This window comes from Lissotriton helveticus, chromosome 6, assembly GCF_964261635.1.
Source record: "Lissotriton helveticus chromosome 6, aLisHel1.1, whole genome shotgun sequence".
NCBI lineage: Eukaryota > Metazoa > Chordata > Amphibia > Caudata > Salamandridae > Lissotriton > Lissotriton helveticus.
The window spans coordinates 2,094,599,266-2,094,624,267 of NC_136067.1; the positions used below are offsets into that span (position 1 = coordinate 2,094,599,266).

General features: G+C 49.7%; 1 protein-coding gene across 1 annotated transcript in view; it reads right to left on the reverse strand.

Annotated features, from left to right (window-relative positions):
• LOC144763049 (uncharacterized) overlaps nt 1–24,336 on the reverse strand; it is a 103,302-nt gene extending 78,966 nt beyond the window's left edge. The window contains exon 1 of the mRNA XM_078648358.1: nt 24,152–24,336. Coding sequence (XP_078504484.1) covers nt 24,152–24,236 — 85 coding nt within the window. The 5' untranslated portion in view covers nt 24,237–24,336. The remainder of the gene's footprint in view (nt 1–24,151) is intronic.
• Between the last annotated feature and the right edge of the window lie 666 nt (nt 24,337–25,002).

Consider the following 25,002-nt stretch of genomic DNA (forward strand, 5'->3'; position numbering starts at 1 on the left):
GTACTCTCGCCAGGGTAATCTTGCAAGGGTACTCTCATCAGGGTACTCTCACCAGGGGAATCTTGCAAGGGTACTCTCACCAGGGTACTCTCGCCAGGGGAATCTTGCAAGGGTACTCTCACCAGGGTACTCCCACCAGTGTACTCTCATCAGGGTACTCTAACCAGGATACTCTCGCCAGGGTAATGTTGCAAGGGTACTCTCACCATGGTACTCTCGCCAGGGTAATCTTGCAAGGGTACTCTCATCAGGGTACTCTCGCCAGGGTAATCTTGCAAGGGTACTCTCATCAGGGTACTCTCGCCAGGGGAATCTTGCAAGGGTACTCTCACCAGGGTACTCTCGCCAGGGGAATCTTGCAAGGGTAATCTCACCAGGGTACTCCCGCCAGTGTACTCTCATCAGGGTACTCTAACCAGGATACTCTCGCCAGGGTAATGTTGCAAGGGTACTCTCACCAGGGTACTCTCACCAGGGTAATGTTGCAAGGGTACTCTCACTATGGTACTCTCGCCAGGGTAATCTTACAAGGGTGCTCTCGCGAGGGTACTCTCGCCAGTGTACTCTCATCAGTGTACTCTCACCAGGATACTCTCGCCAGGGTTATCTTGCAAGGGTACTCTCACCATGGTACTCTCGCCAGGGTAATCTTGCAAGTGTACTCTCGCCAGGGTACTCTCGCCAGGGTAATCTTGCAATGGTACTCTCACCAGGGTACTCTCGCCAGGGTAATCTTGCAAGTGTACTCTCGCCAGGGTACTCTCGCCAGGGTAATCTTGCAATGGTACTCTCACCAGGGTACTCTCGCCAGGGTAATCTTGCAAGTGTACTCTCGCCAGGGTACTCTCGCCAGGGTAATCTTGCAAGGGTACTTTCACCAGGGTACTCTCGCCAGGGTAATCTTGCAAGGGTACTCTCACCAGGGTACTCTCGCCAGGGTACTCTCATCAGGGTACTCTCACCAGGGTACTCTCACCAGGGTAATCTTGCAAGGGTACTCTCGCCAGGGTAATCTTGCAAGTGTACTCTCGCCAGGGTACTCTTGCCAGGGTAATCTTGCAAGGGTACTCTCACCAGGGTACGCTCACCAGGGTACTCTCATCAGGGTACTCTCACCAGGGTACCCTCACCAGGGTAATCTTGCAAGGGTACTCTCACCAGGGTACTCTCGCCAGGGTACTCTCGCCAGGGTACTCTCGCCAGGGTAATCTTGCAAGGGTACTCTCGCCAGGGTACTCTCGCTAGTGTACTCTCATCAGGGTACTCTCACAGGGGTACTCTCACCAGGGTACTCTCATCAGGGTACTCTCATCAGGGTACTCTCTCCAGGGTACTCTCACAAGGGTACTCTCACCAGGGTACTCTCGCCAGGGTACTCTCGCCAGGGTACTCTCACCAGGATACTCTCGTCAGGATACTCTCATCAGGGTACTCTCGCCAGGATACTCTCGCCAGGATACTCTCGCCAGGGTACTCTCGCCAGGGTACTCTCGCCAGGATACTCTCGCCAGGATACTCTCGCCAGGGTACTCTCGCCAGGGTAATCTTGCAAGGGTACTCTCACCAGGGTACTCTCGCCAGGGTCATCTTGCAAGGGTACTCTCACCAGGGTACTCTCGCCAGGGTAATCTTGCAATGGTACTCTCACCAGGGTACTCTCGCCAGGGTACACTCACCAGGGTACGCTCGCCAGGGTAATCTTGCAAGGGTACTCTCGCCAGGGTACTCTCGCCAGGGTAATCTTGCAAGGGTACTCTCACCAGGGTACTCTCGCAAGGGTAATCTTGCAAGGGTACTCTCACCAGGGTACGCTCGCCAGGGTACTCTCATCAGGGTACTCTCACCAGGGTACTCTCACCAGGGTAATCTTGCAAGGGTACTCTCGCCAGGGTACTCTCACCAGGGTACTCTCACCAGGGTAATCTTGCAAGGGTACTCTCGCCAGGGTAATCTTGCAAGGGTACTCTCACCAGGGTACGCTCGCCAGGGTACTCTCATCAGGGTACTCTCACCAGGGTACTCTCACGAGGGTACTCTCGCCAAGGTGCTCTCACCAGCGTTCTCCTAGTAGGGTACTCCTGCCAAGGTACTCTAACCAGGATACTCTTGCCCGGGTACTCTCGCCAGGGTAATCTTGCAAGGGTACTCTCACCAGGGTACTCTCGCCAGTGTACTCTCATCAGGGTACTCTAACCAGGATACTCTTGCCAGGGTAATCTTGCAAGGTTACTCTCACCAAGGTACTCTCGCCAGGGTAATCTTGCAAGGGTACTCTAATCAGGGTACTCTCGCCAGGGGAATCTTGCAAGGGTACTCTCACCAGGGTACTCTCGCCAGGGGAAACTTGCAAGGGTACTCTCACCAGGGTACTCCCGCCAGTGTACTCTCATCAGGGTACTCTAACCAGGATACTCTCGCCAGGGTAATGTTGCAAGGGTACTCTCACCCTGGTACTCTCGCCAGGGTAATCTTGCAAGGGTACTCTCATCAGGGTACTCTCGCCAGGGTAATCTTGCAAGGGTACTCTCATCAGGGTACTCTCGCCAGGGGAATCTTGCAAGGGTACTCTCATCAGGGTACTCTCACCAGGGGAATCTTGCAAGGGTACTCTCACCAGGGTACTCCCGCCAGTGTACTCTCATCAGGGTACTCTAACCAGGATACTCTCACCAGGGTACTCCCGCCAGTGTACTCTCATCAGGGTACTCTAACCAGGATACTCTCGCCAGGGTAATGTTGCAAGGGTACTCTCACCAGGGTACTCTCGCCAGGGTAATGTTGCAAGGGTACTCTCACCATGGTACTCTCGCCAGGGTAATCTTGCAAGGGTACTCTCGCGAGGGTACTCTCGCCAGTGTACTCTCATCAGTGTACTCTCACCAGGATACTCTCGCCAGGGTAATCTTGCAAGGGTACTCTCACCATGGTACTCTCGCCAGGGTAATCTTGCCAGTGTACTCTCACCAGGGTACTCTCACCAGGGTAATCTTGCAATGGTACTCTCACCAGGGTACTCTCGCCAGGGTAATCTTGCAAGTGTACTCTCGCCAGGGTACTCTTGCCAGGGTAATCTTGCAATGGTACTCTCACCAGGGTACTCTCGCCAGGGTACTCTCGCCAGGGTACTCTCACGAGGGTACTCTCGCCAAGGTGCTCTCACCAGCGTTCTCCTACTAGGGTACTCCTGCCAAGGTACTCTAACCAGGATACTCTTGCCCGGGTACTCTCGCCAGGGTAATCTTGCAAGGGTACTCTCACCAGGGTACTCTCGCCAGTGTACTCTCATCAGGGTACTCTAACCAGGATACTCTTGCCAGGGTAATCTTGCAAGGTTACTCTCACCAGGGTACTCTCGCCAGGGTAATCTTGCAAGGGTACTCTCATCAGGGTACTCTCACCAGGGGAATCTTGCAAGGGTACTCTCACCAGGGTACTCTCGCCAGGGGAATCTTGCAAGGGTACTCTCACCAGGGTACTCCCGCCAGTGTACTCTCATCAGGGTACTCTAACCAGGATACTCTCGCCAGGGTAATCTTGTAAGGGTACTCTCGCCAGGGTACTCTCGCCAGGGTAATCTTGCAAGGGTACTCTCACCAGGGTACTCTCACAAGGGTACTCTCACCAGGGTACTCTCGCCAGGGTACTCTCACCAGGATCCTCTCGCCAGGGTACTCTCATCAGGGTACTCTCTCCAGGATACTCTTGCCAGGGTACTCTCATCAGGGTACTCTCGCCAGGATACTCTTGCCAGGGTACTCTCGCCAGGGTACTCTCGCCAGGGTACTTTCACTAGGGTAAACCTGCCAAGATACTCTCACCAGGATACTATCACCAGGATACTCTCACCAGGGTACTCCCGCCAAGATACTCTCGCCAGGATACTCTCTGTGTGCACATGGATTCCATCACACTAGCCGAGCTCCCTCCTTCACAAGTGCACCTCACAGCCATGAAACGCAAGCAGACCCAAGTGTGACACCCCGGAGATCAAACTGTTAAACAACTGGGGTCAAAGGTGCAGAGAAACAATCCGCCTGCAAACCTAAGCGCATCGTGCATGCTTCACAGCTGCAAAATGCACCGCTGAAGTGCATAAAAGGCCAATTTACACATGTCACTCACTTCAATTACAGTAATATTATACCACTATGGAAAAATATTCCAAGGGAGAAAATCTTGCAAAACAGTTAGTGTAAAGAGCGATGCCATAAGCAATCACCCTTTTGCTGAGCATTGACGTCTGTGCAGAAGTAAGTCATGTGCGTCATGCATGTGCAATGGTTACACATGTGAGTACACTGTATGTATGTGTGCATGTATTTGAGTTTGTAAAGCGCACTGCTACCCGTCCTTAGGTTTCCTGGCACTGTATAACTCTGGGGAATCCGTCCTGGCTTTCCCTGTGGGATGGTCCCTGCGGGGAGGCCGCAAGGTGGAGCCAGGCATCGCCGGAGTTGATGGGGCCGTTGTGGAGATTAGGCAACCTAATGCCCAGAGTTGCCGAGTGGAACCCCTGATTAGAGTAAGCACCGAAGCGAGAATTATAGAGTCCGCTAACCCAAGTCCACGACCCTGCCGCGTCGGGAATTGAACCCTGGTCCCGGGCCGACTTCTGCTCCCGGGTCTGCCGCCTCTAACCAGTGAGCCACACTACTCCACTACACTGGGAATGCAGCAACTGTTGCGGTTTCTTAATAGAGCCCTTGAAAGTTTTTGCGAACTTTAAATAAACTGTGAATGCGCTCCACAGGAGGCTGTAAAAACACAGGTGTCGATCCGTGTTTTTCTGATTCAAGTCCAATGTGAGGGCGGCCTTTGTCGCACACTTGTCTGTCAGTCAAGTTTATTCGATCAATAACATGATCATACATATACATAAAAACACAAGACATACAATATTTCAATTATAAAAAAAGCATAAAAAGTGACAACATCTTCATAATCCTGTACATCATTCAAGAGTGGTGTTATAGAATCATAACTAAAAGAAATTACTTTTAAAATTGCTTTAAAACCTAGAGTAAACATTAGGATATGCATCAGCATTAACAAACCAGGCCATGGCTGTCATTTTACACTACAGTCCCTGACTAACCTCAGTGTATACTACCCGTGTAGGTTCCAGGGTCCTGCTCCACTACATTATTTTACCAATTGGGACCTCTGCCACCAGGCATAGAGCGGATATCTAGACAGTGAAAAGACAAGCCACCTCGTCGTATCTGATCTAAATACACATAGAGCGTCTGAGGGACGCGAGAACGACAGCAACCGACAAGCCGGAATAATTCAGGGCAGGACAGAAGAAGACCTAGGGCCCGATGTAGGTGGCCATTACCGGTCCGTAACGGCCGAATTCGGCCGTTACCGACCGGTAAATGGGTCGTTGAGATGTAGGGGACCTTTTTTACAGAATTGGTAAATTTACAGAATCAGTAAATTTCCCGATTCTGTAAAATACCGAATCGGTAATTTTACCGATTCGGTAAATCTCACATGTAGGTGGCACTGCAAACAGTGCCACAGGCCTTCAGGGGTCGGTATTTTACCACCCAATCCAATTGGGTGGTAAAATACCGAATCCAGGTGCACACCTGTGCCATGTGACACACAGACATGCCCTTAGGGCATGTCTGTGTGCCACATGGCACACATGCCTGTAATTGGGGTGCCAGAGGGTGTCAAAGTGACACCCCCTGCACCCCTGCAAAATTCGGTATTTACCGATTTGGTAAATACCGATTCGGTAATGCCCATTGATTCCTATGGGCTTCAATGCCCATAGGAATCAATGGGCATTACTGATTCGGTATTTACCGAATCGGTAAATACCGATTCCTTCCGATTCGGTAATTATAAAAATAAAATTACCTACATCTGCCCTCCTCTTTTTTACCACTTCTTAAATACCGAATCGGTATGAATCGGTATTTAAGAAGAGGTAAAAAAGATTTACCTACATCTGGCCCAAAGTGTTCAATGGTTTCTGGTATAATACTACAGGATGGACACAGAGGAGTTACAGTAGCGTTCGCCCAACTACTTTTCATGACATTCAGTGGGAGAACCCCACTCCTAAATTGCATGTAAAGTGCTCATGCCTGTGCGGGTTCAACATCATCCATGTAAAAATCAAACTTAAGACAACTTTTCCATTGAAGAATCTGGTGGTTAAAGACCCAAGTGACCTACTATGAGTGTCTGATTCTATTTCCTGTTTCCAGTAACGCATTGAACACCAAAGAATATCAGAATAATGTTAGATGATTTATGCTGCCACAGAGAACTGAATCACACATTCATCCTCCTGTGACCCTCTGCTGCTGCAGCAAGCTATAGGACGCAGATCATGGTAAATATATAGAGATGTGTGTATGGCATAGGAACCTGTCACACAGCAGTCTATTGCGGTAAGATAGCTCAGCAAGTTCATTGAGCTCTCAATATTTTCTTAAGTAAGAGGCTCAGGGTTCAGCATGGGCGTAAAATCCGTTCCGCTCGCGGAATTTGCGAATTTTTGACAAAATCGCATTCCGCGAATTGCGCAAATTTGTCAAAAAATTCGCATTTCGCAAGCTCGCGGATTTTTTTGCTTGGCGCAAGACTTTTTGACCGTGAGCACACAAAAATGGACGTGAACACGCAATTGCACAACGCGAGCATGCAACTAGCCCTTGTACGACCTCATGGGTAACCTCGCGGTAGCCGCGCTGAAAAAATCCCGCGAACACGCAAAAAGCCCCGCGAACACACAAAAGCCCCGCGAACACGCAAAAATAAATTTGCACGAATTCGTGGTTTTCGTGAACTGCGAATTTGCTAATTTCGCCCATACTTACTCAGGGTGAGACAAGCTGAGAACTGTGGAGATGGCTGATGCAAACATCTGGCGCTCTGTTGTATGCAGTGTAATGAGTCATGTTTGCGTCTGTCACTTGCACCCTGGGGCACTTTGGTATTACAGAAGGGGCTGCAGATGTGTGCCTGGCCTTTCTTTAATATGTATTGTGCCATTGCACAAATGTGCCCCAGCGCGATCAGAAGGGGGGCTCCATCATTTGTAAGGGAGAGAGCACCAAGCAAATGAGGAAACGCTTTGCCACTGCATCCTCCTCATTCCACAGATGTGGGCTGAGGAGCAGTGAAGCCCTTGGGGTGACAAAAACCTTTGCACCACTTCTGCTGCTTGTGTGAGAGGGAACTGACTTTGGCTCAGTGCATGTCACAGAGAGATGTTTGCACCCAGGGTATACCTCTCAAGAGTGCACTGGGGTCCAGAGACAGGAGGGGTCCTCTGCACTGCACCGGTGGCTGACACGTTTCAGTCTTGCAGCACAACTCTCTCAAGGGTCTGCAGCAGATCCATCCCTCGCCTTGTTAATTCCCTGTCACTCCCACCTGACCCTGAGAGAAGCAGGAGTAGATACCTCCTTCCTCCTTGACATCATGCCAGTAGTGTTTGCGTGTAGTGACGCGGGTAGGGATCCGCTACTTCCAAGGCACTGTGGAGTTGTAACATATGGACCTGTGGCTTCAGTGGTGGCTTACCACATGTGCACTCTATGTGCACACTGCAACAGTCAAGAAACACACAGGGAGCAGCAAGTACACAAACACAACAAAGAGAGGTAAAGGAGCTAAAGGCACATGTGGGGCTGAAGAATGTATCATTAAAAGCATCTCCGCATGTCACAAACAGCACATTGAGTGGCTACCGGCAGTGGAGGTCCGTGACGGTCGACTTATCAGGGGAGACTTATCAGGGTCCTGGAATATTGAAGCTAAACAGAACCACCTCCACGCGGCAATACTTTTTCACTTACTAAAAAGGAGAATATTGAACTCCCTATTCTTACATGAAGCCCGAATTTCCAATAGGTGACTTGTGGTAGCTGGATTTGACTACGATATCGTTCTATAATTGTGGAAATCTACCTAGGAGGTTGATGAGACCACCGGAACCGATTCACTTATTATTGAGAGACACGGGTCGTTTGACCAGAATACCTAAGATCGCGTCTCCACAGCTAATACGTTTGCCTTGAAAAAGTCTCCATGAGACGAAACACGTGTCGGCGGTGTGAGCTGGGAAGTTTTTTATGTCTGGGAAAATAAAGAATTGGAAGTAAAATACCTGGTCTGGATCCATAATTTGGAGTCTGCTGCTAACAATTGAACATTTTTCATATCAATGAGTGGGAACTAATCCATGATACTTGATTTCTGATTAATAGATCCACGATATTAGTCCAGGACATTCTAGACTAATATATTTAACACAAGAGGCCTTGAGTAGTGCTGCATTGACCTGTTTCTCTTTTCCCAAACAGCACATATGTACAAATGTTCTAACATGTTGAGCATACAGACATTTTGAAAAAAAGCATGCAACACCAACAACAATGCAAGGCCATGGTTGGTGTCTCACTTCTATTTTATGAGTTTCATTTGATTTCTGAGAAGCTCAAAACCTACCACAGGATTTTCTGAGGTTCTAAGAGATAGCATCATGTGCGGGGATTTTTAACCACATACATTAGCCAAGATGGTTGAACCATATTTGTGTGTGCCACAAGCACGGCCATTTTTACCCTGGTGAAACACAAGTGGTCATCGTGAAGTAATGGTGAAATGCTCTTCAATGTGCATGTATCATGTCTGTGATCACACATGTCCAGAGTAGGGGCAAACCTCTACTCTACTAAGCATTTATCCTCAAATGACCCAGAAGTGTGTGGTTGCTCTGTGGGAAGGTAGGAGAGCTATTATTACTTGTGAAAATTAATTTCTAAAAAGAACATATCATGAAGACATTCTTTTTAGAAATCTGGAGCTGTGTGATTAGTGGGATTAAATGTGCCTGTGCATGCACTCCCCCCATACCAAAGACATCTACAGGTATGTAGCAAAGGGTCACCAGACAGTGCAGCCAGAGCCCCTCACTTGTACCCTACACAAACTTTACACTTTCTATCAGTATTGGGTGATACACAGCTCCATCAGAGTACAACTAGAGACATATTAGAAATAACTCATTTCTGGCATCCTGCAACCTCACTTATGGGTGTGTCTTGTGAATATGGAGTTCACAATATTGTGGAACACTAATATTGTGGACAAAAATTGTAAATTGTAGTAAATTGTAAATTGATATTTGTATAGCGCACTACTCACCCGCAAGGGTCTCAAGGCGCTTGTACGAATACCGCTGTGGAACCCATCCTGGCTTTCCCTGTGAGGTGTCCACTCCTGGGCACCCCCAAGGTGGAGGCCAGGCATCCTTAGCGTTGTGGGGGCCGTTGTGGAGATTAAGCACTAGCCAGGGACACGATACCGAGATATGAGTATGTACAGATCTTCTATAACTGGTTGCACACATCTGTACCCTGATGATATACATTGTCAAGCTGTCAAGTTAAGAATATTACATCTGTGCTTCCCTCTGTGCACTTACCTGATGATATCTGGTCCCTCTGTATTTTGTATACGGTATTGGCATGCCGAAGTATTCTAGTACTCAATATGCAAGAGTACAGTCACTTGTGGAGGGAGGTCTGTGAGCCACAGCCAAGCCTGTTCCCCCAACATTCACTTTGGGAGGGAGGTCTGTGAACCACAGCCAAGCCTCTCACCCTAGCAGTCACTTGTAGAGGGAGGTCTGTGAGCCACAGCCAAGCCTGTTCCCCCAACATTCACTTGTGGAGGGAGGTCTGTGTCTTACAGCCAAGCCTGTTCCCCCAGTGGTCACCTGTGGAGGAAGGTCTGTGTCTTACAGCCAAGCCTGCCCCCCCTGCAGCCACTTGTGGAGGGAGGTCTGTGAACCAGAGCAGGTGTGCCCCCCAGCAGTCACATATGGAGGGATGTCCGTGACTCACTGCCAAGCCTGTTCCCCCAATGGTCACCTGTGGAGGGAGGTCTGTGACCCACAGCCAAGCCTGTTCCCCCAGCAGTCACTTGTGGAGGGAGGTCTGTGACCCACCCGCCAAGCCTGTTCCCCCAGCAGTCACTTGTGGAGGGAGGTCTGTGAACCACAGCAGGTGTGACCCCCAGCAGTCACTTGTGGAGGGAGGTCTGTGACCCACCCGCCAAGCCTGTTCCCCCAGCAGTCACTTGTGGAGGGAGGTCTGTGACCCACAGCAGGTGTGACCCCCAGCCGTCACATGTGGAGGGAGGTCTGTGACCCACTACTAAGCCTGTTCCCCCAGCAGTCACTTGTGGAGGGAGGTCTGTGTCTTACAGCCAAGCCTGTTCCCCCAGTGGTCACCTGTGGAGGGAGGTCTGTGTCTTACAGCCAAGCCTGCTTCCCCTGCAGCCACTTGTGGAGGGAGGTCTGTGAACCACAGCAGGTGTGCCCCCCAGCAGTCACATATGGAGGGAGGTCTGTGACCCACCCGCCAAGCCTGTTCCCCCAGCAGTCACTTGTGGAGGGAGGTCTGTGACCCACAGCAGGTGTGACCCCCAGCCGTCACATGTGGAGGGAGGTCTGTGACCCACTACTAAGCCTGTTCCCCCAGCAGTCACTTGTGGCGGGAGGTCTGTGTCTTACAGCCAAGCCTGTTCCCCCAGTGGTCACCTGTGGAGGGAGGTAAGTCTTACAGCCAAGCCTGCCTCCCCTGCAGCCACTTGTGGAGGGAGGTCTGTGAACCACAGCAGGTGTGCCCCCCAGCAGTCACATATGGAGGGAGGTCTGTGACTCACTGCCAAGCCTGTTCCCCCAGCAGTCACATATGGAGGGAGGTCTGTGACTCACTGCCAAGCCTGTTCCTCCAGCAGTCACTTGTGGAGGGAGGTCTGTGAACCACAGCAGGTGTGCCCCCCAGCAGTCACATATGGAGGGAGGTCTGTGACTCACTGCCAAGCCTGTTCCCCCAGCAGTCACTTGTGGAGGGAGGTCTGTGACCCACCCGCCAAGCCTGTTCCCCCAGTGGTCACCTGTGGAGGGAGGTCTGTGACCCACCCGCCAAGCCTGTTCCCCCAGTGGTCACCTGTGGAGGGAGGTCTGTGACCCACAGCAGGTGTGACCCCCAGCCGTCACATGTGGAGGGAGGTCTGTGGCCCACTACCAAGCCTGTTCCCCCAGCAGTCACTTGTGGAGGGAGGTCTGTGACCCACAGCCAAGCCTGTTCCCCCAGTGGTCACCTGTGGAGGGAGGTCTGTGACCCACAGCCAAGCCTGTTCCCCCAGCAGTCACTTGTGGAGGGAGGTCTGTGACCCACAGCCAAGCCTGTTCCCCCAGTGGTCACCTGTGGAGGGAGGTCTGTGACCCACCCGCCAAGCCTGTTCCCCCAGCAGTCACTTGTGGAGGGAGGTCTGTGAACCACAGCAGGTGTGACCCCCAGCCGTCACATGTGGAGGGAGGTCTGTGGCCCACTACCAAGCCTGTTCCCCCAGCAGTCACTTGTGGAGGGAGGTCTGTGAACCACAGCAGGTGTGACCCCCAGCCGTCACATGTGGAGGGAGGTCTGTGACCCACAGCCAAGCCTGTTCCCCCAGTGGTCACCTGTGGAGGGAGGTCTGTGACCCACAGCCAAGCCTGTTCCCCCAGCAGTCACTTGTGGAGGGAGGTCTGTGACCCACAGCCAAGCCTGTTCCCCCAGTGGTCACCTGTGGAGTGAGGTCTGTGACCCACAGCCAAGCCTGTTCCCCCAGCAGCCACTGACTCCCGGCCTTGAGGGGATATATAGCCAAACATGAGTAGTCAAGTCTGCCAACAGGTGTCACATGATCTATATGGATGTGCAGATTACATGAGGGTTCATACGTGGCAGGCAGAGTGGCTGAAAATTGGAGGTGCACAGCAGGCCTGACACCGTCTCAAATGCGTTAATTCTGATTCCAGTAAAAGACACCTGCAGGCGGGGAGGTGCAGCCAGACCCCTGGAGGGCTGCGTCTAAGGTGCTTCGAGAGTGCCTGCCACGAAAGCAGGCTGCCCAGACTCAGCAAGAGGGAGGGTGGGCCCTAAAGGTCACCTGCGCCCCTTACGCCGCCACCTTATAGATGCCTGGTGTGCGCAGGGAATCCCTTGCGCAGGATTGTAGTGCCCAGGTCGAGCAGGGGCCAATGTGGAAAATTAGTGCGTTTTGGTGAACATTATCTGCGCCATCTTGCCTCTTCCCCTGATGCCACACTTTTGTCGTGCGCGCCCGCCATTTTAAGATGCCCCGATCAGAACAAACCCTTTTGCATGCCGCTAGCCCCTGACATAGCCCTTTGCCTTCGCTAAGCCTGCACGCTGACCACCTCCTGCTTGCACCTGCCTTGAGTCATAAACCCCTCTTCGGCGCTGCTCTGCCCCCGGCCCTCATCCTGTTCCCAGCGCGACACCTCCCTGCTTTCCTTTCATGATCTCCGGCCCTTAGATGCAAACCCCCTTTTTCCCCGTGTGCCCGTTTTGTCCTCCCCGTTCCCAAGCCGACACCCAGCTCTGCCGATACCACCCTTGCCCCTCCCCGTACAATAGAAAGCTTCCCCCATCAAAGAAATCCCCGGGTTGATCAAAGCCCCCACCCCATGAGACCCAATCACACTCCCCACATCCCGTGACTCGGCGGATTATCCAGCTGCGCGATGCTCATCACCTGTTGTGATTAGGGTGGGGATTTCAACTGTAAATGTGTGTGGGAACGGGCCCCAAAGGGGGATTCCGGGTATGTCTTTCCGTATATCAAAGCTTTGTCACATATATGTAAACTGCAATAAAAACCATAAGACACTGTATATAAGGGGCCAGGCCTAAAACGTAAGTTAGAGCACCTCAGAACGATACCTTCTGTCCGTTTCGTTGTGTTCTCCTCCGGAGAGAATAAAAACCCTTGTTTCCTGCCTTCCAGTCTCCAGCGCCTGCCTCTTCATTGATTTAACTGACTAGAGGGTCACAGAGGCAATACCGCCGGGCAAATATCGATTGTCCCCGACCCGATTGAAACTGTTTTTACAATTGGCGTCCCAAGCGTGGGGCCCATCAGCGACTCGTGGATCCAGTGGGAGAGGTCCCGACGACAGAGTGAACGACTGCAACGATCGGGAGAGCTCTTGCCCAATAGACCCTCGTCTGGCAGCCGATCATCCGAACTTCACTAGTTCCGAACAGACCTCTCTCGAGTGATCTACGGTCCTGACTGGGAACCATCAGGAGTGCCGTGAGAAATACGAGAAAAAGAGGACGATCGGGCGCTGGATTCGGAAGACAAGAAACTGTCCACATGGTCCGGGTAAGGTCGTGTTGCCACGACTAATTGCGAAATTTGTTTTGATCGTTTGATTGTTCAAAATACTAGTATTGCCTTGTTTATTTTTATTTAGAGATTCACTGTCTGCAAACGGAGAAGCAACAGGCTCTCTCTCCCTTTGCAAGCAGTGGAGGATAAGTAGGGTAGCAGCCGTGCTTATTCTTTTTCTCCCCCACTCAATAATTGCTTGAAACTGAACTGTTGTTCACAAACTATTGTTTCCTGGAGATTCTCTGTCTGCAAGCAGGGAAGAGACCATCCTTTTTGCAGATAGTGAAAAGGGTAGGTAACGCAGATCTTTGCGATCCTACTCATTCTCCCCATTGTTATTTTGTTGGTCTATTGGTTTTTTTGGGATCCATGAGGTATTCACTGCCTGCAAACAACGTAGAATAGAAATATTCTGTCTAGTCTTTGCACCTAGTGATAAGATAGGCAGTGCTGACTTTTTAGTCCCTCGTTACGAGCCGTCATGTCTGTCTTCTCCCCATTGATAAATAGCCTGTTTAGCCCGGACCGGGTGTTAGAGGTGGACCATATGGCTCCACTAGAAGGCACCCCTAATAAGGACATGTTCATAAACTATGGGTTAGTCACCATAGCTTATAATAAATTATGGCATAGGTATACCGAAGATAGCCAAGATAAACAGTGGCCACTGGCAGGATCCTTTGACCTTGATAAAATAGAAACGTTAGAAATAGCCCTTTGAAATAATAAGACGACGCCAATTATGCTCGACAGTCTCGGTATGTGGCGCAGAGAGGCTACGAAACGACAGAGAAAAGACGAGGATAAACCAAGTAGGGAAATATACCGACAGGACAACCCCAGGACACCGCTACCCACAACTTACCCCCCGACACTATACCAAGGACGACCAGACTTAGGGTCAGACCAATGCGCTTTTTGTAGGTATGTCGGACACTGGAAAGCCCAATGCCCGACTCTACTGAGCGTGAGTAGGAGCAGAGGACCGACAGGAACGACAGACCGACAGTACGAGAAAAGGCGCGAGACAGAGAAGAACCCGACTTACATAGACAGGCCAGACAGAACCACCACGTTTGATTATGCCCGATGGCACAGATTTCGCCAGGAAAATCTCAGCGGCATGATCAAGTTCTCCTAGGTCGGGCAATGTCAAGACGGGAACCCAGCCTCGTTTAAAAAACTTACAGACGGAAAGAGATAATTATGACCGATAACTGTTTTTATATTTGTCTTGGGTCTTTGTATGTCGTACTTGTACTGCCCCCCGTCTGAGTTCGTGCGTATGTAAATGTACAAATCTGCGTCACCCCTCTACACGTGTTTCCGTGTTACTCGACCCCTGTTAGCAGAAACTTAGCATAAAAGCAACCTGGAAGGAAAGAAATGATAAAACAAAATCCGTAGAACATTAATAAACTTGAACTTTTAATTTAACACAACAAACAAGGAATAATAACGATAAACTGTAGAAAATGAAAGTCAAACAGAACATTCGCCCCCCCCCCCCCCATTCTGGAACCTTCCAAAATAGGGCAGGGTTACGGCTACGCCCAACCAACGGCAACCCATATAAGGCGAGCCCCGCCGCCAACTCTTGGTCAGGAAATCTTAACGTATGGGGGAGCCGGAGGAGAGGCAGGAGCCCGCAGCCTGGGCATTTGCAGGTAGTCCCGCCACATGTCTCCTTGGCCGGCCGCAACGGGCCTGGAAAGACTAAGGTAGTCCCGCCACATGTCAAGAGGAGAGCGAGGCTTCTCTTCCTTTTCTCTTCTGTCACAGCCGCAGCAGTCCTGGACGGCGGGATGTCCTGCACGTGCCTCCACAACAATTTGTCCAAGTTGGGCTGGGAGGGAGAGGCGACGCGGACGAGCCTCTCCCACCTCCACCGGTAGGAGGTTTCCCAGCCCCCAGTCCGACGCCGAACACCCCCAGTCAGGCGATGGTGCCCATACTTCCACAGCACCGGACACACCATGGTGGCACCCCAGTACTTGCGCAGCACCGAACACACAATGGTGGCACCCCAGTATTTGCGCAGCACCGAACGTACAATGGTGACACTTAGGGAACACCGGATGTGGAGAGGCCTTCATGCAGGGCGATGAAAAGGAGCGGCATGGAGTGCACCGGGAGAAGGAGACGATGTGAACGAGTCTCCCTCGCCCCCCCCCAGGTGGGGGCATCACAGCTGCACCCCAGCTGAACGTCCCGCTCTCACAAAACAGGGACCTCTTCCTTTCACTCCGAAGGGTCTCTTCCATTCTTGCAAACTCGACGAGGGTGGCCCCTGTAGGGCCTCAAAATGGCGTCTGGATCCGCTGGAAGGCGGGCCCCGGCCACTAGAGTAACTTCGGCCAGCCATACAACTCAAACATTTGTCCCATGGAGCACGAGCCCCCATCTCCGGCAGCATCTCCGCAGCCTTGAAGATCATACAAAGGTCCCCGGCGGAGCCTTCGGCCTTTTGCAGGTTTCCGGTAAGGGACGGCTGCTTCGATCGCCAACGAAACAAACATGACATTGCCACACCTTCTGTTAGCGTGAATTCTAGAACTGCCGAAAAGGACTCTGGTCCAAACTGCCAGTACTGGAAACATTTCCCCCTGATGCTGCTTCCGGACTGTGCCGGCCCCGCCCAAAATGGCGCTGGTATCAATCGGAACTTACGAACACCTCGTGGTGTTCCTTCGCACTAATATAAACTTGATGTTCTGAGATTTTTGTGATCCTTTGTACACTTGGCTAGAAAAGACAAGGAGAGCTCACTCGACGAACAGTATGAAAAGATCCCCGTTACAAACGTTGATTACGAATATACAATGTATTATATTTTTATAACTGATGTAAACCTCATTTACGATACATGCGTACGGTATGTATATAGGAAATCTGATTACACCTGTTATGCTTATGTTTCTAAATTATGAAAATATATGCCCCCGAACCCCCAGCCAATTAATAGACGTTTTAGTCTCTCACAAATGAATGAATGAAACTTTCCGATGTTTTTACTGTTGCAAACGACACCCCCGCTGTACGCACTTTAGCCATTGCCACGACCGACCAAATACGACCACACCCTCCTAATCCATATGCCGAAATGAATTTGCAAAATAAAGTCTTTGAAACTATGGACGGGTATTGCATGCTTTATTTTAAAACAATATGGGATGGGTAGGAAAGTTCTTTTTCTGTACACCCTACTCTGCTCTCTCTTTAAGGTTAAAGGAAGATGGTTGCCCAGCCCTGGAGGACGGATCGGATCGACAACACGACACTCCGTCTTAAAAGTACGCGACTGACTCATGAACTCTCGCGTAGAGGAAGACCGTGACTTCCAAGGATGGGTAAAACGAATGGTGTAAATGAGGGAATGTAAAAGGAGGGTGAAATGAAATAATGTAAATACTGTAAAGTACAACGTTCCAAAGTAGCAGGGACCCAAGAACCGAAGAACTTTAGAACGCCACGGCGTTGAAAGAGGTTTAAGGATCCCGATAGTGAGATATATCCTTTGACTAGATACCTCGCACTAGGCACCTCTGGTTTCCTTTTTATGTTTCCCCGCACACGCCCTACATGAACACACTACCCCCCCCTCGACTCCGAAAACCATATCCCCGGGGACCCTGCCCCAAGGAGGAAAGACGAGTTAGAGGTAAGTAAAGGACTTATGAATCCATGTATTTGTATGCGCGCGAATGCTGTCTCCCCCACCCCCTCCCCTTTTTTCCTCCCTCTGCAGGTTACATCAGAGATTACAGCCAAGGTGTGGCGAAGATCTGAGACCTTGCCATGTCTAAGTGCACGAAACGGACTAGCGCCGCAGGGTGGTGTCTAAGCACGCCTGCAAACTACTCACGTATCGAACAAACCCGAAAAATTAGCACAACCTGATAAAAAGTGATCACCCTTAAACCAGACCGGACGAATGAACCCACGTTACGTATGATGCGAAACTGTGAGGGAATGTGTGTGTGTGTGTGGCTGAGGCGTTGACCCAACTGGTCAAAGGACCGAGAATGCGAGAAAGTGCGACAAAATGGTACCTCCTTTTTCTTCTTTCCTTTTCCCAAAGCACGTCCCCTCTACCCTGTCTAATGCTCAAACTGCATGATTACAAGCTAACGTGGACTCGTGAATACCCTTTACTGTGTAATGCACTAAATAGCCTTTCTCGAACGCACTGCCGCCCTCTCCGTTGCACGTGTACTATTTAGCCTGCCGTTGCACTCTCTCTCTCTCTCTCACTTTCTCTCTTTCTCTCTCTCTCTCTCTCTTTCTCTCTCTCTCTCTCTCTCTCTCTCTCCCTCTCTCACTCTCTCTCTATTTTTTCACTACCACTCTTCCGAGTGGTTAGCCCCGAAATTGGCAGATTGCCACCCCTAGCACACCACCTAATTGGCTTCAAATACCGTCAGTATTTGCACAAACATTTGTCTTTAATGCAATCACCCTGAGGCCGCGTCATTACCTCTCCTTTTCCGCTAGAAGTCAATGAACCCAGGTTGGGCCGTAAGGGAAAGGACAGGTAAGACGACAGAGGTTCCCTAATCTGGCCCGAAATAAGGGAACTACATGTCAACGGCTCCTATAGTATAAAACAAGGACCTCAGAATACGCGACCCTCCCCTCCCCGAATCGTCGCAATACCCAAACCAGAAAAACGATCACCCCCGTTGCCTCCCCTGTCTATGTCCCTGGTTGTTTCCCATAAATCCCCTGTCCTCCCTAGTTAAGTAACCGGGCTGTAAAAGGTTACGTAGGACCCAGAATGATGTTTTACAAGGTTAACAGACTAGACCAAGGTAAAAAAAAAAAAAAAAAAAAATCGTCAAAATGAACCTCGCAGTAGCTGAAAAACAGGATGCACCGATAGAAAGGAAATGTTTAGCCATGTTCGTCTCTCAGCGAAATACCTGTGTAGTACCATGTTGACGACTCACTGTACCCTTTTGTAAATGTGAAACTCTAGAGAACGGCATATCTTTGCCAGATTTATCCCCCGAAGGTGGGTTACCATCAGATGAACTGTCATGCCTGTAATAAATGATTATGAAGGAAAGTCATAGTAAATCCAGCAGGTCCGCCACCGGTCATTCATATGCCAGTTGTGAACGTTAAAAATGACGGACATTTTCATTCTTTGCCTGGAGCTGGGAGAGAAATAGACTTTTTGATTATCGTCATCCGAAAATTTTCTAAAAAACTGTCTTTTCAAACTTGTTTAAGGGTACTGCTGTTGGAGGAGAGAAGGACCGGATGTGGGAGCACGAGGCCCGACTGCAGACTAAGGGACACCTACGACATTGGCCAAGGCGAGACCACGACTGAAAAGAGCTGCAGGACGAGGCACTGTTTTCGACAGCATGAAAAGAAAGGGTCGACCTGATGCCCCTGCTCGACGTCCAGTGCCTGTCGACAAGTCCCCGCTCTCTGAATTCCGTCACACGCCCGCCTATTTGAAGTCTCTCGTTCCCCTAGTTTGTTCCTAATTTGGCCTTGCTCCATCCCCCTCTTTTTCCTCTGACCTACCCTATAGACTGTTTTGAACGCTCTTCTTCCATCGGAACTTTCTGACAATCACCTCAAAGGACACGGGGCGAAAAGGACCTTTTCCGACCAGAAACGCGAGGAAAGGGTCGTGCCCTGCAACGCAGAACTTAGACCAGAGCTGGACTCGTAGCTCCACCGCCGGTGCTCAACAGCGCCAACGAAAGACCACAAAGAACAATGAGAACTCGTAAACTTCGAACGTTTGACCTCCTCAACCACCGTTTTTTCTACGCCTCATTTCTCTCCCAGCCACCATTGTATTGATCCTGCTCCAATCCGAATCCGAAATATGTATTAACCTGCCAGTTTACGTTATGATATGTACTTGCTGCTCGCCGTTTTTGTATTTCATTCCTATGACTTTCCTGCTGAACAAATTTATCAAAGTTCATCAAATAGGTGCACCTCCTAAAAACTAGTAACCTCAAAGTGTATTGTTTACAACTCTTTATCTTGGGTTTCCTACCGTTCTCTCTTTCATGCTCACCACAATAGACCCGAGTAGAAAATGAACCAACAAGATGTCTTGAATATGTTAAAGGAGGGACTGTGGAAAATTAGTGCGTTTTGGTGAACATTATCTGCGCCATCTTGCCTCTTCCCCTGATGCCACACTTTTGTCGTGCGCGCCCGCCATTTTAAGATGCCCCGATCAGAACAAACCCTTTTGCATGCCGCTAGCCCCTGACATAGCCCTTTGCCTTCGCTAAGCCTGCACGCTGACCACCTCCTGCTTGCACCTGCCTTGAGTCATAAACCCCTCTTCGGTGCTGCTCTGCCCCCGGCCCTCATCCTGTTCCCAGCGCGACACCTCCCTGCTTTCCTTTCATGATCTCCGGCCCTTAGATGCAAACCCCCTTTTTCCCCGTGTGCCCGTTTTGTCCTCCCCGTTCCCAAGCCGACACCCAGCTCTGCCGATACCACCCTTGCCCCTCCCCGTACAATAGAAAGCTTCCCCCATCAAAGAAATCCCCGGGTTGATCAAAGCCCCCACCCCATGAGACCCAATCACACTCCCCACATCCCGTGACTCGGCGGATTATCCAGCTGCGCGATGCTCATCACCTGTTGTGATTAGGGTGGGGATTTCAACTGTAAATGTGTGTGGGAACGGGCCCCAAAGGGGGATTCCGGGTATGTCTTTCCGTATATCAAAGCTTTGTCACATATATGTAAACTGCAATAAAAACCATAAGACACTGTATATAAGGGGCCAGGCCTAAAACGTAAGTTAGAGCACCTCAGAACGATACCTTCTGTCCGTTTCGTTGTGTTCTCCTCCGGAGAGAATAAAAACCCTTGTTTCCTGCCTTCCAGTCTCCAGCGCCTGCCTCTTCATTGATTTAACTGACTAGAGGGTCACAGAGGCAATACCGCCGGGCAAATATCGATTGTCCCCGACCCGATTGAAACTGTTTTTACACCAATGGAGGTTAGATGTGGGTGGGACCATAGGACCGACTCACCTCTATTCTAAGGTTGTTGTAAATGTTTTATTTTTCTCGTCTTAGTCAATTAATGTACATTTGAATGTGCTTTTATGGCTGTAAAGCTGAAATAAAGAATTTTTGACTGACTGACTCTATTCCAAGGGTGGGTGGACCCACCTCTATTCCAAGGGACCCACCTCTATTCCAAGGGACCCACCTCTATTCCAAGGGTGGGTGGACCCACCTCTATTCCAAGGGACCCACCTCTATTCCAAGGGTGGGTGGGACCCACCTGTATTCCAAGGGTCGATGGGACCCACCTCTATTCCAAGAGTGGGTCGGTGGGGACCCACCTCTTTCCCAAAGATGGTGAGCGGCGTCTTTTCTCGCCACCTTCACCCTTGATGTCCCATCCACCCACACCTCCACCTCAGGTGGGCGTCACAGCTGCCAAGCGGGGTCAGGACCAGTTACCCTGCATTAATAAACTCTCTGGGGTGGCCAACAAGCTGTTTGAGGGCAAATAGTTGTCAGCCAGGAGGTCCTTACGGATCCTCATGGCAGCGCATCGAAGGGCAACAAAGGTGCCCAAAGGAGAGTGGCAAAGCAGACCTGGCACTCTCAGCAGGGTAAAGCCAGAGAGGGCCTCAGGTGCCGCACAACAGTGGCAAGGGAAGCCTTGAGCTGCACACAAAAGACACAGTGAACCCTCACTGTGGTGTGGGCTCAAGAGTGATTCATGCCACTCTGAGGTCTAAGGGATGACGTCAAAGTGATGGATTATGGATTGACAGTGCGGCTCCTAGCCAGGGAGGGACATGGTTTGTTTATTGGTCCGCATGACTGACAGTAATGCATGAACTGTGACGGGATGATGCCTGAACTTCCAACCCCGCGCATCTACAGAGCCAGAGCAGGCGGAAGATCCTTCTCTCACGTTGCAGCCAAGACCTGGAACGAGCTACCGGCGGACATCAGACGCGCCCCCTCCCTGAACACCTTCAGGAAGGCTCTCAAGACCTGTTTCTTCGGCCAACAGATCTGCCGACCGCCCCCCCAGCCCCTTGAGACCCTCATGGGAGAGTAGCGCAATTACAATGCCCCTGATTGATTGATTGATTGGCGCTTTGTGTCCATTGTTTGAAATGCTACAGGGTGTCAATAAACTGCGCCCTTTACCACCACCCGAAAGTATGAGGGCCTTTCTGTCACGGGCATGGGGAGGGGTGGGAGGTGGAGGCTGTTAGAGGAGGCCGGAAACCTTGGGGGCAGAGGGTAGATAAGGCAGGAATGTGTATCCTGTGCAGTATAAAAAGCACTTAGACCCTCAGCCCCCACCAAACAAAGCTTTACAAGCCCTTTAAATACTCAGAATGGACCTGGGCTTACAGAGTTGCCCTGGGAAAGCCACGCTGGGAGAGGTTTCAGCTCTCCTGGCGCGGTGTATTATCTGATCTTCACCAGGTGACCGTGTGAAGAGAGCTGATACCTGTGACTGTGAAACATGGTGGCATGGGACAAATAGGCAAGTCTGGGACAGGGAAGATGAGGATAAGAAGAACTGCAGAGGAATGGGAATAAACGGGCCCGCAAACTAGCTATAAGGTCTTTAAAAGGACCAGTAAAATTGAGTTAATGGCAGATTTATGCAATGGAAGAGTGATTGCGTGGGAGCATCAATGAAGACAAATGAATGAATGGATGAGTGATTGTGTGGGAGAGTCAGTAAAGGCAAGTGAATGAATGGATGAGTGATTGTGCGGGAGAGTTAGTAAAGGCAAGTGAAAGAATGGATGAGTGATTGTGTGGGAGAGCCACTAAAGGCAAGTGAATGAATGGATGAGTGATTGTGTGGGAGAGCGAATAAAGGCAAGTGAATGAATGGATGAGTGATTGCGTGGGAGCATCAATGAAGACAAATGAATGAATTGATGAGTGATTGTGTGGGAGAGTCAGTAAAGGCAAGTGAATGAATGGATGAGTGATTGTGCGGGAGAGTTAGTAAAGGCAAGTCAAAGAATGGATGAGTGATTGTGTGGGAGAGCCACTAAAGGCAAGTGAATGAATGGATGAGTGATTGTGTGGGAGAGCGAATAAAGGCAAGTGAATGAATGGATGAGTGATTGTGTGGGAGAGCCAATAAAGGCAAGTGAATGAATGGATGAGTGATTGTGTGGGAGAGCCAATTAAGGCAAGTGAATGAATGGATGAGTGATTGTGTGGGAGAGCCACTAAAGGCAAGTGAATGAATGGATGAGTGATTGTGTGGGAGAGCCACTAAAGGCAAGTGAATGAATGGATGAGTGATTGTGTGGGAGAGCCAATAAAGGCAAGTGAATGAATGGATGAGTGATTGTGTGGGAGAGCCAATAAAGGCAAGTGAATGAATGGATGAGTGATTGTGTGGGAGAGCCACTAAAGGCACGTGAATGAATGGATGAGTGATTGTGTGGGAGAGCCACTAAAGGCAAGTGAATGAATGGATGAGTGATTGTGTGGGAGAGACAATTAAGGCAAGTGAATGAATGGATGAGTGATTGTGTGGGAGAGCCAATAAAGGCAAGTGAATTAATGGATGAGTGATTGTGTGGGAGATCCACTAAAGGCAAGTGAATGAATGGATGAGTCATTGTGTGGGAGAGCCACTAAAGGCAAGTGAATGAATGGATGAGTGATTGGGTGGGAGAGACAATTAAGGCAAGTGAATGAATGGATGAGTGATTGTGTGGGAGAGCCTTGCGTCACACTTTTTCTGGCTTTCATTTGCTCCCACTACGGCACCTTGAGGCGTGTTCATTTGGAAGGCGGTTGACATTAAGCACCTGAAGTGACAGTATGTGACAAATGTACACACTGAAGGATCCAAATACTGATTTACACAAGCACTAAAGCTGATTCACCAGTGCAAACTTTCTGCAATGCCACTCATGTTGTTTTCATACTACTGCCACATGATACTTGTAGTGAGGACTTAAGGTTACAAACCTTTCTTTGCAGGTGTTGTAATTGCAAGGTTCAATTAAACTAAATCAACATCACTCTAATGTGGCCTGCGTAGAAATAAGGTGCCACCATGACGCTGAGTCACATGGTAATCTAAGGTACAGAGCTGTGAACTCAGCAGCTACAAGCTATGCAGAAAAACAAGCTGTAATTATTGTTTACAGGCAGTGCCTGTTGGCACACACTGTGCATCCAATTACTACTGCTCCCTTTTGTCAACCTCAGGAGAATTAAAGTCTTAGTGGAAAAGGCAGCATTCAGAGTTGTGACTTGAACTTTGCACAGCGACTCAGGAGTGGAAGCCTGCCCCAGTGACGTGCCATGCAGACCCCACCATTTCCATTTCAGTTATTAATTAAAGTGCCTCTTTATTTCTGCTTCAAAATTGGAAGATATTTGTGTTATTTATGACAGGAAATAAAGCTCTGCAAGAATTTTGGAGGCTGATTTAAAGCCAATGAAACATTTCTATCCATGCCACATGAAAACACTTTACACAAATGTGTGACACCCATTTATAGCAAAAGCTTGTGTCTGGAAGAACTCATGGCACTTGTCTGCAAATGACTGATCAGAATTTTCTCTTGTACTACTATAATCTCTATGCATGTTGCTGTTTTAAATGAGCTGGCGATGTGGGAGGCACTCAAATCAATAGTTGGTGGCAGCAGTAGTGCATGGTAGCAACACCCTCTAGACGCATACTTTCATGTTAACAGTCTAAGAACTACTGCCAGATTAGGCAAGAAAGACCCCTGGCAGCCACATAAGGCACAAAGTGCAGAGGAAGTGCTTGTCCATATCACACATGCATGACACGCTTACAGAGACAACCTGGTGCTACAACAATGGGGTCCATACCAGGATCCTGCCAGTAAACAGGATACACTCTGTAGCATCAGGATGGTGGAAGGAAAACACCCAGTCTGAGTACTCACCCTGCACGAGCTGCGACGACACACGAGTCAGTGCCACGACGAGGACGGAGAGGGCCAAGCAAGCGGAGAGGCCACTGGACGTCATCTTGATGCTGTTAGGAGCCAGACCAGATCCCCAGTGGCTTACTTTAGAATGCTAAAGCAGTGTGGAGGGTGCTCACCATGCTTCCCTACCAATCACACAGCATCACTCGTTCAACTGACCAGGAGCTGTGGAAGAATGTAGTGATGGAGGACGCACCCGGATGATGCCATTCTTTGCCTTGTACACTATCTAACGCACGTATTGTGGGTGGATACACTTAGTAACAGCGTCCTCATTATTCTGCTCTTCGTCTGCACCTGAGGTCGTGACCTGGCGGACATTCTCTCACCATGTGTCACTAGTCTTGCACCTGGTTTGCTTGTATTGTTTGACCTGTGTGGTTCATACCTCAAGTGAGAACAATAAGATGATTGCCAGCACATACCTTTTTTCTAAATATGAATTACTCCGTCTGTTAAGCTATTTTAGCATAGTGTGTGTGCTCTTTGGTTGGAAGGCAGCCAGCCTATATTGAAAGAACAACATCTGGTGGATTCACCACTAGTATGCCAAACGCACAACAAGTTGTAAAGTATAACAGTGTAAAGACATTAAACTGTGCTTAGTCAGGGTCTCCAATAATCAATCAAAGAATGCACTTTGTAAAAAATTATAAATTTTATATCGTATATTCATATACATTGTCAATAATCAACTACCGTTAGTGAACTCGATATTTGCTTATACCAAAAACAAGCAATCAGACATTGCTGGTGTAAGTAGTTGAAAAAACATAACTTTCACTGGATTATTTACACATTATAAC